The following is a 13,675-nucleotide window of genomic DNA, read 5'->3' as shown; positions in this document are numbered from 1 at the left end:
ATGCTGCCTCCACTATTCTATCACAGGTCACCCAGAGCTGATAGAATGTTTCCCTCAGCAACCTAGGATGGCAGAATGTAGATAGCTTAAACTCTGATCATTCTCTTTGTATATTAGCTTAGAACCAGGGAACTGGAGGACTGCAAATGTTAAACAACCCAGCTATAATGCTGAAGACTTGTGCTCCAGAACTAGCTGCACCTCTAGCTAGCTGTTCCATTCCAGCTGCTGGTATCTACCCTACAAAATGGAAAATTGCTCAAGTATGTTCTGTCTGTGAGAAACAGAACAAATCCAATTTAACCAATTACTGTTCAGAATTACTGTTCTGTTTCAATCATCTGCAAACAGATGGTAGCTGTTGTTGACAATGCTATTTTGTGGCAATTCACCGATGCTCAGTTTCGGGTTTGCCAAGACTGCTTAGTTCCAGATCCCATTACAGTCTTGGTCCAAGCATAAACAGAGGAATTGTGGGACTAGATTTGATTGCCCCCAAAACCGGATGCAGGAATTATGATCTGTGATTAAGCTGCATCTGCTGAGTGAAATGCAGGTAAAACACCAGGTCCTTGCTGCCTGCTGTTTTACCTGATTGCAGTGTCCAGCCACAACTCACCACTCTGCTGATTGGCTGGACACCTGAGCAAGGGCCAATATTGTGTGTGGCTAGCACCAGTTAAAGCTAGCCTGCACTTCTTAAAGGAGAGGTGCATTTTGGGTGGAGCATGTGCTGACAGTTCTATGGGTGTGAATCTAACCTGAGAAAGACAGAACTCCAAGGTTTTTGGATGCAGCCTTGGTGGAGGAGGTGCAAAGAAGGAGAGATATCCCATATCCACGGGGGGCCAGGAGGCTGTCAAGTCATATCCTCAGAAGACAGCGAGAGCATATGGATATGGAGGTCAGTTTCAGAAGTCCATGTGGTGTGACAGTGCTGCAAGAAGCTCAGTGGCCTCAAAAAAACAATCCAGGCCAGTGAATGTTTCTTCAAATGTCGTATTCTTATCACATGTAGCACTTGCCTTAGACGCTGCTCAATCACGTATCTGCCGCTAATTTATCAATCAGAACTCACACCTGACACTCACATGCTATACCACACCCTAATGCACTTAGCACTATTGCAAGCCTAATACCCAAATCTCCTCATAGCTTGTACACACTTCAGCCATGACAACCACATCACCAAACAGCACGAAACTCTCTGACATGCTTCCGTCTCACTGGACAAGGTGACTCACAACCAGAGTAAGCAGGAGGGGAAAATGCATACCTAGATATCGTGACCCTCACAGAGTAGGCGATGCTAGCTATTATTGGGAGGCCCATTGCCGAGGCCATGGCCAGTGGAGTTGCTGAAAGCATCAAAGGTGACTTCATCCTCATACCTAATCTTCCTCCTCACATTCTGCCTCCCCTTCATCCCACATTCCCATCTGATTTACAGGCTGCAGGTGCAGAAGCATACACCTCTTACTTCACAACTTTATCTCTTCACTCTCTCGAGGTTGTCCTCCAAGATCATCAGTCTTCTCCACTGCAAGTTAGCAGCTTTCCAACAACCACGCTATAACCACTGAGATAGCATTACACAGGAGCACCCAGGTCGGGTACAGGCACTAAGGAATTGCACAAAGGTGATTAGTTTAACTTTGTATGCAATATGGAATATTTAAATTTCCAGACTTAGTTTGGAATGTTTATTTTGAGGTGGCTTTTACTTTTGCATTGTAGCCAATTGGATGTTGTGATCGTCTAGTGATAGAGGGGATATAAGGTGTGAAACTGTTGGTTATTGGGGAACTAAGGTCACAGTTACTGGTACCGCACTTGGATGATTTCTTGTACAGCCCTGGTGGAAAGGGGCTGTCTAAGCTGCCTCCTTTATTCTTCTTCCTCTTCCTCATTCTCTTGCTCCTGAACTGATTGCCGTATAGCTGGTTACAAGGGTTATCCTCTCACGATGGAAAAGCTATATAGTGTGCAGCAGACTACAATGAATTTCGACACCCACTCTGTCAAATACTGCAAGGCTCCTCCAGAGCAGTTCAAGCTGTAGAAGCATTGTTTCAACATGTCAATTTTTTTCTCTGTCACATTTTATATGTACGCTGCGTAGGTTACACACTGACCATCATCAGCCTTTTGAACCTTGGGGAGCTCTTTGTCGCTTAGCCACCCTTTGGATTGCAATAATAGCTCAAATGCAGCTGGCACAGTGGACTGCCACAGAATGAAGACATCATGCCAGGTTACTGAGCTCTGACTTGCATGATTCTGAGTATGGTCATACACCAGTTAGACTTGGAGGGAACCAAATCCCTTTTGTTTGCAGCATATGGTAGAATTGACATGCAGCACCTAAAAAGCTATGTGTATGCAGTCAGTGGTACTCGACTGAGTGGGAAGCCTGCAATTCTAGCAAAGCTGCATGCTCACTCTGCCTGGCACGATATAATGAAATGTAGTTTTCTCTCAATTAATGAAGTATCTTGCTGTCCTCCCTCATGGCAACAGTGAATGGCAGACTGCAAGATATTGCAAATAACTCCAGCCTCGAAGGAGCAAAGCACATAAAAGTTCATCACCATAGTCACCTTCACAGCTTCTTGTCATGTGGTTCTGTTCTGCTCTGAAGTTGCAGTTATGTCTCTAGCAGGTGGCAGATTTCAGTAAGCATTCCCTTATTGAAGTACAGATATCTCACAAAATGTTCCTCACTGAAGTGCATGTAGGAGAATTGCTTCTTGAACATCCTGGGCAGATATGGTCTCCTGCCCTTCTTCCCTTCCTCTATAAGTAACTTGTCCTGTTGCTTGTTGCTTGTGCATTCTGCAAGTCATGCTGTATTCCAAAGGGAATGCATACTAGTTCACTCATGTTTGGGAGCAACTGATTTGTGTAGAAGTCTTAATGTTAGCAATAGCTTGAGCACCTGCCACAGCACTCCCTGTGGACGTTGGCAACTCAAAACAACTGTATAAAGTACCAAACACTTGCAGAGTCAAAAGCATCAGCCATAAAAAAACAACCAGTAACAAACCTGTAAACAGTTGATAATCCCTTTAAATAGTGATGGTTGGAGATGGTCCTTCCTGCGTGTTCAGTTGTGCGAGTTGAGAGAGTGTTTGCTGATATCAGATTGGTATTGTACGCTGATTGACGTCATGATCTTTCTGCACTGCATAATTCCAGTGATAGTTCACTGTACCTGTGCCAAAACCCTCATCAATATGGCAGAACTCGCCCCAAACATGTGTGTACATGCCACAGACACAGCGTTGGTGGACACCAAACAGCACTTGTAATGCCTAAACAATGGGCGATACTGATCTAAGTTTTGTACCATTGAATTACAGAATGGAGGCAAGAACCTTGACACCATGGCAGCTTTTTGACCAAGTGTGGCACCAAGGAACTCCAGTTTTACTAAAGCCAAGAAGAATCAGGATGGAAAACTGAGTGTAGTCATACCGAGCACAAAGGAAGATGGTAGTGGTTGTTGAAGGCCAATCTTCTTAAGGGCAATAAGGGATGAGCAACAGAGGCTGGCCTTACCATTGATGCCCACATCCCATGAACAAATATATCCAAAAACAACTTTTGAAAATTAACTTGACCCCAGACACCAGCATAAACAGCACAAACATACACCAGTTTTCCCAACCCTGCCATTTCCCTCCCTTACACTCACTTATGCCTTCCCTCCCAGCCCACTCAGCCCCCATTCATTTACTCACTCACTCATGCCCATCCTCCCCACTCAGTCCCTCACTCATGCTGTCCCACCCTTCTCAGCAACCCCCACTCACTCATCTCCTCCTCTTTCTACCCCTGCCCCCACCCTCCCCCCTACCTGGATTCCCTCACCTTGCCCTATGTGGGGGAGTTGGAGTGTAAAGGCAGTAATAGTGATAATGGATAAAAGGGAAACATTTTATAAATGAGACTGAATTCCTAAACTTTTATTAAATACTGTGAGAGTGTGAGAGACAAGCAGCTGTCAGGCCCAAACCCCAGTCTCCAGATCCCAGCATCCAAGTCTCAGTGCTGCTCCTCCCTCTTCCCACTGCCACTCACCACCACCAGCCCCTCCACCCACCCAGTCTCCCCCAGTCCAGTGCCAGCGACTCTTGCAGTGGAGGCAGAGCAGGAAGACAGCCCACTGCAGGAAGGCCTCTGCGGATTGTGCATGAGAGCAGCAGCTACTGGGGACGTGGCCTCTGCACCTCCCAATCACAGATTGGCAGTGGATTAAAGAGAGAGGGGCTGATTGATGACTCCCCTGAACTTTAATCTCTCCCCAGATGGAGGGGGTCAAAAAAAATTAAAAGGGTGAATTTGTGATCTAAAAGTAAGAACTCTGCCAAACAGTGGAATTATCTCAGCCCAGCTTAAATCACAGTATTGCCCTCTGACAAAACAGTGTTAATCCTTGGTCAGTGGGAAGTAGCTACACTGGTGGGGAAAAAGCTGGATCAAAAATGATTGAAAGCAGGCGTAAAGAAGGATAGTGACAGCCATGATGAGGGAGGTGAGAAAGAAAAAAACTATTCTGTGGAATAGAGGCTGGGTTGGGGCAAGGAGGGTTGATTCTGTAGAAGAAAAGGAGAAAAAGAAAGAAAATAATGACGTAAAGTAGGGAGCGAGAACTCCCATAGAATCTATAATGTCAAGGTCATGGCATTGGGGAAGACAAGTTTGTAAAGATTAAGTGCAACACTTTTTTGTATGCTTTTCTTTGATTATTAGTTATTTCATTCCTTTCATGGTGAATTTTCACACATATAAAAAAATATTTGTCTGCCTTTCACACAATTGACTATACTATCCTCCTCCAATGCCTCCTTCATTTGGGTAGGACTGTCCTTGCCTGGTTCCACTTAGCTATCTAATCATAACTGGCAAGCACCTTCTCTTCCTCCTCACACACCATTACCTCAGTTGTCCTGAAAGGATCTAACCTTGGTCTCCAAGGCAAACTCATTCCAAAAATGTCAGGCTCAACATGGATGTTGATGATATCCTGCTCTACATCACCATCAGCTTTCTCGACTTCTCCACTGTTTCTAAATTGAAGGCTACTTGTCTGACCTCCAGTACTAGAGGTGCATAATTTCCTCCAACTAAATATTGGGAAGACTGAAATCATTGTCGTTGGTGCCCCCAAAAAACTACTTTCCCTAGACACCAATTGCATCCCTCTCCCTTGAAAACATCTGAGGCTGAACCAGACTGTTCGCAGCCTCGGTTGTTGTATTTGGCCCCAAGATAAGCTTTTGATCCCATTTGCACCATTACCAGAACTACCTACTTTCCATAATATCTCCTGACTTCATCCCTGCCTCAGCTTGTTGTTGCTGAAACCCCCATACATGCTTTTTTACCTCCAAACCTGTCTATTCCAAGATATTCTGGCCAGTCTTCCCGTTCTACTCTATGTAGATAAAAGCAAAATACTGCGTTTGCTGGAAATCTACAACAAAAACAAAAATACCTGGAAAAACTCATCAGGCCTGACAGCATCTCCGGAGAGGGATACAGTTGATGTTTCTGAGTCCATATGACCTTTCAACAGAACTAAAAAATATAGAAATGAGATGAAATATAAGCTGGTAGAGGGGCTGGGTGGGACAGGTAGAGCTCGATAGGGGGCCAGTGATAGGTGGAGGCCAAGAAGAGACTGCCAAAGATATCACAGACAAAAGGATAAAGGGGTGTTGATGGTGGTGATATTATCTAAAGGATGTGCTAATGGGGTCATTAAGGGTAGAAAGCAGGACAAGCTAGTGGCAGATGGCCCTAGTGGGGGTGGGGTTGGGGAAGGGATTGAAATGGGCTAAAAGGTGGAGATGAAACAATAGATCGAAATAAATTTAAAAATAGGAGGGAAGAGAAAAATGTATTTGTAAAAAAAATGATAAATTATTGGAAAAAGGGGGATCAGAAAGGGGGTGGGATGGAGGAGAGAGTTCATGATCTGAAATTGTTGAACTCATTGTTAAGTCCAGAAGACTGTAGTGCCTAGTCGGAAGATGAGGTGCTGATCCTCCAGTTTGTGTTGAGCTTCAATGGAACATTGCAGCAGGGCAAGGATAGACATGTGGGCATGACTGCAGGGTGGTGTGTTGAAATGGCAAGCGACAGGGAGGTCTGGGTCATGCTTGCGGACAGACCGAAGGTGTTCTGCAAAGTGGTCACCCAGTCTGCGTTTGGTCTCTCCAATGTAGAGGAGACCGCATTGGGAGCGGCGAATGTAGTAGACTAAATTGAAGGAAGTGCAAGTGAATTGCTGCTTCAGTTGAAAGGAGTGTTTGGATCCTTGGAAGTGAGGAAGGGGGAAGTAAAGGGGCAGGTGTTGCACTTTATGCAGTTGCGTGGGAAGGTGCTGTGGGAGGGGATTGAGGTGTAGGGGATGATGGAGGAGTGGACCAGGGTGTCCCGGAGGGAATGATCCCTGTGGAAAGCCGCCGGGGGGGTGAAGGAAAGATGTGTTTGGTGGTGGCATCATGCTGGAGTTGGCGGAAATGTTGGAGGATGATCCTTTGAACGCGGAGGCTGGTGGGGTGATGAGTGAGGACGAGGGGGACCCTATCATGGTTCTGGGAGGGAGAGGAAGGTTTGAGGGTGGATGCGCGGGAGATGGGCCAGATACGGTTGAGGGCCCTGTCAATCACCGTGAGTGGAAAACCTTGGTTAAGGAAGAAGGAAGACATGTCAGAGGAACTGTTTTGGAAAGTGGCATCATCAGAACAGATGCAACGGAGGCGAAGGAACTGAGAGAATGGGATGGAGTCCTTACAGGAAGTGGGGTGTGAGGAGCTGTAGTCAAGGTAGCTGTGGGAGTCAGTAGGCTTGTAATGAATAAAGGTGGGCAGCCTGTCACCAGAAATTGAGACTGAGAGGTCAAGGAAGGGAAGTGTCAGTGATGGACCACGTGAAAATGATGGAGGGGTGGAAATTGGAAGCAAAATTAATACATTTTTCTAGATCCAGACGAGAGCATGAAGCAGCACCGAAGCAGTCATCGATGTACCGGAGAAAGAGTTGTGGGAGGGGGCCTGAGTAGGACTGGAACAAGGAATGTTCCACCTACCCCATAAAGAGACAGGCATAACTGGGGCCCATGCGGGTACCCATAGCCACACCTTTTATTTGGAGGAAGTGAGATGAGTTTAAGGAAAAATTGTTCAGTGAGAGAACAAGTTCAGCCTGACAGAGGAAAGTAGTGGTGGATGGGGATTGTTCGGGCCTCTGTTTGAGGAAGAAGCGGAGAGCCCTCTGACCATCCCGATGGGGGATGGAGGTGTAGAGGGATTGGTCATCCATGGTGAAGTAGAGGCGGTTGGGGCCAGGGAACTGGAAATTGTTGATATGATGTAGGGTGTGAGAGGAATGGCGGATGTAGATGGGAAGAGACTGGACAAGGGGAGAGAGAATGGACTCAAGATAAGAAGAAATGAGTTCCGTGGGGCAAGAACAGGCTGACACCATCGGTCTGCCGGGACAGTCCTGTTTGTGGATTTTGGGCAGGAGGTAGAAGTGGGCCCTCCGAGGTTGGGAGACTATCAGGTTGGAAGCTGTGGAGGGAAGATTTCCAGAGGAGATGAGGTCAGTGACAGTCCTGGAAACAATATAGCACATCCTTTAGATAATATCACCACCGTCACTACCCCTTTGTCCTTTTGTCTGTGACATCTTTGGCAGTCTCTTCTTGGCCTCCACCTATCACTGTCCCCCTATCGAGCTCTACCTGTCCCACCCACCTCCCTCTACCAGCTTATATTTCATCTCATTTCTATATTTTTTAGTTCTGATGAAGGGTCATATGGACTCGAAACATCAACCGTATCCCTCTCCACAGATTCTGTCAGACTTGCTGAGTTTTTCCAGGTATCTTTGTTTTTGTTCTACTCTACATAGACTTGTCCTCATCCAAAATTCTGATTCCTGTATCCTAACTTGCACCAAATCCCTCTATCACCCCTGAGCTCACTTGACCTACAGTGATTTCTGATCTAGGAATGCCTCAATTTTTAAATTTTCAGATCCCTCCATGGGCTTGCCCCTTCCTAACTCTTTAACTTCCATCAGCCCTAAACTGTCCCAAATCTTTGCATTTCTCCAATTCTGACCTCTTTGCAACTTGATTTTAATTGCTCCAGCATTGTCTGCTGTGCTTTCAGCTGCCAAGGCTCTAAGTTCTGGAATTCTCTCTCTCAACTTCTTCACATCTCTTTGCTCCTTTGAAATGCTCTTTAAAATCTACCTGTTTGACCAAAAATTGGTCATCTGGCCTAATGTCTTCTTATACCTCTCAAATTTTGTTGATAATACTTGTGAAGTGCTTTAGGATAGTTTACTATGTTAAAATTGCTATATAAATGCAACTATTGTTTATACAGGAGGATATATTATACCCAAGGGTAGAATATATAAAAACATTTCTTATTAAATATGTATTAATCTCCCACTATTTTATACAGCAGGGTTGTTGTTTGATGCATTACACCACAGCAGGGCAATTGTGGAATATAATTGCCCCAAGAGAGTTCATTGACTTCTCCTATACCACAGATTACCAGAATGGGCTGTTGTCTTGTGAGTACATATAGCTAAGCTTACAACCTTCTCTTTTCTCCCTTTCTCTAGAGGAACATGCGTCTTCTGCCGACATCTTCCTGTGAATTCATAGTCAGATTGGGATTCAGGAAATGTGTGGATGAAAAGAAGTCATGAAGCAATTCACTTTCTCTAGAGCTTTATGGTGTTGATTGTAGCACAATTGCAACTTTTGTTATATTAGACTGCTACAGGTTTTAACTTCAAAGACAAACAGCATCAAGGTTATTTCACCCATTGCAAATTTATCAGCTATGGGCCACTTGCATCCATTCATTTCTCATGCAGCTATTTATTTATTGATCCTCAAGGCCCAGCTCTCCATTTTGTATATTTGCAAATGATTTGCTCCCAGTTTTCTTCAGGTAGATCAAAAAGAGAAATTGTTGATTCTGATACTTTGAACACAGAATACTGCAACTCTCAAACAGCAAGGATAATTACTAATAGAAAAGTTTGTTATACAAATTGTGCATCTCAGACAGCCTCACAAGGGGCTGGATTCTTGGTGTGTGCTCCCAATGGGCAAAGCTTTGTGCCAAGGCTGCACATTAGTAAAATTTGCTATTCAGTTTCAACCCAACTCCACTTAAATGGATCTACTTAATACTATGAACAGAAATGAGTGTTTCATTCAGTTTTTTCTTTAAAAAAATGATAACACCAAGTTTTCAAACGAATTCACCATTGTTTTCCCCATGTTATTTTTTCTGGTAATTTTAACTTTTTCAGTAGTTTGGAAGAAGGATTTAGTTATTTTGGAAAGTAATGTTTTGAAATGTCTAATCATATTGAAGGACAATCTTTTTGTTAACCCAACACAGGAGTCAGTGTTGAATATGGGAAGGAACAACCTAATTTTGTTCGTGGATTTAATTACCCATGTGGATGGTTTTGCATTCCTTTGAAGAGTGACCCTGACCATAGTCTCTTGACTGGCTTTATTCAGACTGATTTACGAGGAATGCTGCCACAGACTGTAGTGGACACTGCAATGGCAAATTCATTAGTTAACTTCTACAATGAACTCCGGAATGCTTTGAAAACTGAGGTATAAACTAAAGCCATAACTATTGACAACCTTTTAAAGAATATTTTTTCTTGTAGTTCCTTGAAACGAGTTCCTTCCTATTGTGCCATATGGAGCTCGGGTAGGTAATAAGTGCAATATTCTTTGGCTGCAGTCATGCTTAGTGTGTTTCTTCTTTTAATGTTCCATTTATGAATATAAAAGCAATATGTATATAAAAGCAAAATGACAATTTCAATATAATGATATTAGTCATTTTTTACTGCCAGTGGATTTATTCTGATCAAGGTGTACTATATTTTAATTTCATTATCTGAAATTCAAAGAACGAAATATTGTCATTCAACAAATTAAGATCTGTTTAGACTACAGGCTGAAAGCTGAAAGGCCACAAAATTCAAATGCATAGTGTCTGTAGTTTTGACACAGTGGGTGTCAGTTTGCCTCCAAAATGGCATCCGCAGTGTGATTGTGCACTTTCAATGCTGGCCACACAGGATATCATTTTGATGAGCTTTAGCTTACGCGTGCAGGGAATGTCCACAGAAATTATACAGAATTGGCAGATCATGATGTTGATCAGTGTGTAATGCTGATTTGCTGTCAGCAGTGTCATTTTGAGCTCAACACTCCAAGTAACCTCTTAACTTCACACAACAGAACATATGTTCAGCAGCAGGAAGAACCTTCCATTAGCATTATTTAAAGGAATCAACTGCTTTCAGGTTAGACTGTCCTGGCTTCAAGGATTCTTCACAAACCACTTGTCCCTAGAAATGATGCATTCTTTGCATCGTCCTTGGCATAACCAGGGGAATGAGGAGAGGCAGCACAAAGTAGACAGAAGGGCTCTTAGCAGGAGACCATACTTGCCCAAAATGTTCAGGGACCAATTCTCCTACCTGAACCTCAGACATCTCTGCTCTACTAAGGATGTCCTCAGTGAAATCTGCTACCTGCTGCACCCACAACTACAACCTCAAAGCAGGGTGAGGATGACATTGCCAGTGGCTGTGAAAGTGACCATGTCAGTGAACTTTAATGCCCTAGCTCTTCCTGGAACTTTCAACATCTCCCAGTCTGTCTTAACGCTGTTGACAAAGGAAAACTACTGAGGCTTTGTATTCCACTTCTACAATGAACTCCTAAATGCTTTGAAAACTTGGGTCTAAATTAAAACAATAACTATAGACAACCTTTTAAAGAATATTTTTTCTTGCAATTCTTTGATACAAGTTCCTTCCTACTGTGCCACAGAGCTCAGGTAGATAATAAGTGCACTATTCTTTGGCTGTGGCCAAATTCTCACTTGCCAGAGAGAAACAGGTTGAGAGAGCAGGCAACTTCATGAGGATTGTTCAAGTTGGCATTGACAGTACACATGACACTTTACTACTTTGTTACTACACAAGTTAAGATTACATGGTGTAGGGAATAACATATTAGCCTGGGTAAAGGATTGGTTAGCTAACAGCGAGCAGAAAGTAGGGATAAATGGATCTTTTTCGGGTTGGCAAGCTATAACAAGTGGAATGCCACAGAGATCAGTGCTGGGATCTCAACTATTTACAATCTATATCAAAGATTTGGATGAAAGAACCAAATGTATAGTAGCTAAATTTGCTGATGACACCAAAATAGGAAAGTAAGTTGCGAAGAGGTAGGCTGAGTTTCTGCAAAGGGATAAAGACAGGTTAAGTGAGTGGGCAGAAAATTTGGTCAATGGAGTATAATGTGGGAAAATGTGAACTTGTCCATTTTGGCAGGAAGAATAGAAAAACAGTATAGTATTTAAATGGAGAAAGATTGCAGAACTCAGTGGTAGAGGGATCTGAGTGTCCAAGAAGTTAGTGTGCAGGTACAGCAAGTGACTAGGAAGACAAATGGAACATTGGCATTTATTGCAATGGGAATGGAATATAAAAGTAGGGAACTTTTACTGCAGCTGTACAGGGCATTAGTGAGACTACATCTGGAATGCTGTGGACAGCTTTGGTCTCATTTGAAAAAAGATATAATTGTGTTAGAAGCAGCACAGAGAAGGTTCACTCGATTCATATTTTATGAAGAAAGGTTGAACAGATTGGACTTGTTCCCATTGGAGTTTAGAAGAATGAGAGGTGATCTTATTGAAACATGTAAGATCCTTGGGGGCCTTGACAGAGTACATACCGGGAGGATTTTTCCACTTGTGGGAGAGACTAGAACTAGGAGACACAGTTTAAGAATAAGAAGTCTATCATTTAAGATAGATGTGAAAGGAATTTTTTCTCTCAAAGGGTTGTTGGTATCTGGATTTGTTCCCAAGAAAGCAATGGAGACTGGGTCATTGAATTTATTCAAGGCAGAGTTAGACAGATTTTTGACAGACAAAGGAGTCAAGAGTTATAGGGGCAGACAAGAAAGTGGAGTTGAGACCACAACCAGAACCGCAGCAGCCTGCTCTCCCCATCTGCAGTTGAGCCACCATGTCTAACCAGAGGGTGGCTTCTCACCATATGACTTGACTCCAGTGCACAACCCATACACAAAGCTACCGAGGTCTCTGTTGGTCAACTCCATGAGTACATGCAAGGACCTCAGTCAGGCTTCAAATATTAGTGTTCCAAGATGCTATGGAATACTTTTTATTTTTTCCTACATTTGGGATATTAAAAAAATTAAATGTGCACAAGTAAATATTTTGTATTATACTCACTTATGTGTGGTATAGCTTTCTTCAAAAAATTTTTCATTCCATACTCTTTCAAGGTAGTGACAAAAAGGAAGAAGAAAATGCTAAATCTAGACATGCATAATGAAAACTGGAACTGCATAGTCAGTTAACCAGCTTCCAAAAAAAGCAGATAGGCTTTCCTTCTTTCTTGGATGTTTTGTTGTGCTGCAGTGTCCAGAACTGATGTATGTTGATCAGATCCTTTTTTTGGAAGCATATAGTTGACATATGCATCCAGAAAACTGTCAGTAAATCTCAACCATGAACAGAAATTGTTGATTCCATTCCATTCAGCATTGTCAATCCTCATAGGCAGTCACTTTTGTTGTTACTATTTTAAAGTCCAGTTTTGGGAATATGCCAGCAGGTTTCAAGATATTGGCATTTAAGTAGTAGTTAAATTAGTCAGTGCAGCATAATTAATTCAGTGACGATGTAAAATCTTGATCAATCTCATAACATTAGATTTGTCACTGTGCAAAAGCTTTATCTATGTAGCAACTGAACTTTATTGGTTAAATATTGGTTAACCAATCTGAATTATTCCATTAAAAGTAGTAAAGAGGGTGTTGAAGCATATGAGGTACTTTTTATATAACTAGCTTTCTAAACAGCTCTGTAGAATTTATCCCATTTGAGACTGTGTACACAGCCCAGTAGGTGTTTGTTGCAGTGTACATATTGACATTATAAATGGTTCATTTTCCTCAGATAATATCCTTCTCAAAATTACCATCATCTCCCCTATCCTCAAAAAAACCCAAAAACCCACCCTTGATCCCTCTGTCCTTGCAAGCTACCACTGCCTTTCCTCTCAATTCTATTCGCATCTCCACCACAACTGTGTTTTTGGATCTTTTGAATCTGTATGAAGTTGGTGAAAGCGTTCTATGTTTGGTATTCTACAGCATAAGCCAAGAGATAAGTAGTATATCAACCTTGTGATGAATTCTAGACTCAGCTTCTCTAGTTTGGAGGTTGGGAATTCCCCGTGATCTTCGGCCTTTCATGCTGTGCTGGCAGGGAACTGGCCACACATGCGCAGTATTACCTTTCTATGTTCTTCAGGCTGAGGACTGGCCCTGTACGGCTTGCACAGAAGAAAGAAGAAAAAGGCCATGAAAAATGCAGGTCAGATGACCTGAAATGGAGTGTCATTATTCTAGTAAGTGTCCCAGGGAGCAAGACATGGGAAGGGAACAACAAAAGCTCCCAAACAGCGAGAGGTTCCAAAAGGAACTTCAAGGCAAGGGATAAAAGGTAGGGGACAGAAATAGGTCCCATAAAGTCAAGTTAAAAGCAAG

At 43.0% G+C, this 13,675-nt stretch overlaps 1 protein-coding gene across 2 annotated transcripts in view; it reads left to right on the top strand.

Moving 5' to 3' along the window:
* Positions 1–11,113, top strand: part of stard4 (StAR-related lipid transfer (START) domain containing 4) — a 33,950-nt gene extending 22,837 nt beyond the window's left edge. The window contains exons 6-7 of one of the 2 annotated variants that reach the window (XM_041186380.1): positions 8,490–8,606; positions 9,449–11,113. In XM_041186380.1, the coding sequence (XP_041042314.1) occupies positions 8,490–8,606; positions 9,449–9,682 (351 nt within the window). In that variant the 3' untranslated portion in view covers positions 9,683–11,113. Of the gene's footprint in view, positions 1–8,489; positions 8,607–8,655 lie in introns of both variants that reach the window. The other variant, XM_041186379.1, reaches the window with a different exon arrangement.
* Positions 11,114–13,675: the final 2,562 nt, after the last annotated feature.

Source organism: Carcharodon carcharias, chromosome 4, assembly GCF_017639515.1.
Source record: "Carcharodon carcharias isolate sCarCar2 chromosome 4, sCarCar2.pri, whole genome shotgun sequence".
NCBI classification, from domain to species: Eukaryota; Metazoa; Chordata; class Chondrichthyes; order Lamniformes; family Lamnidae; genus Carcharodon; species Carcharodon carcharias.
This window is presented reverse-complemented; position numbering and strand designations above follow the sequence as displayed.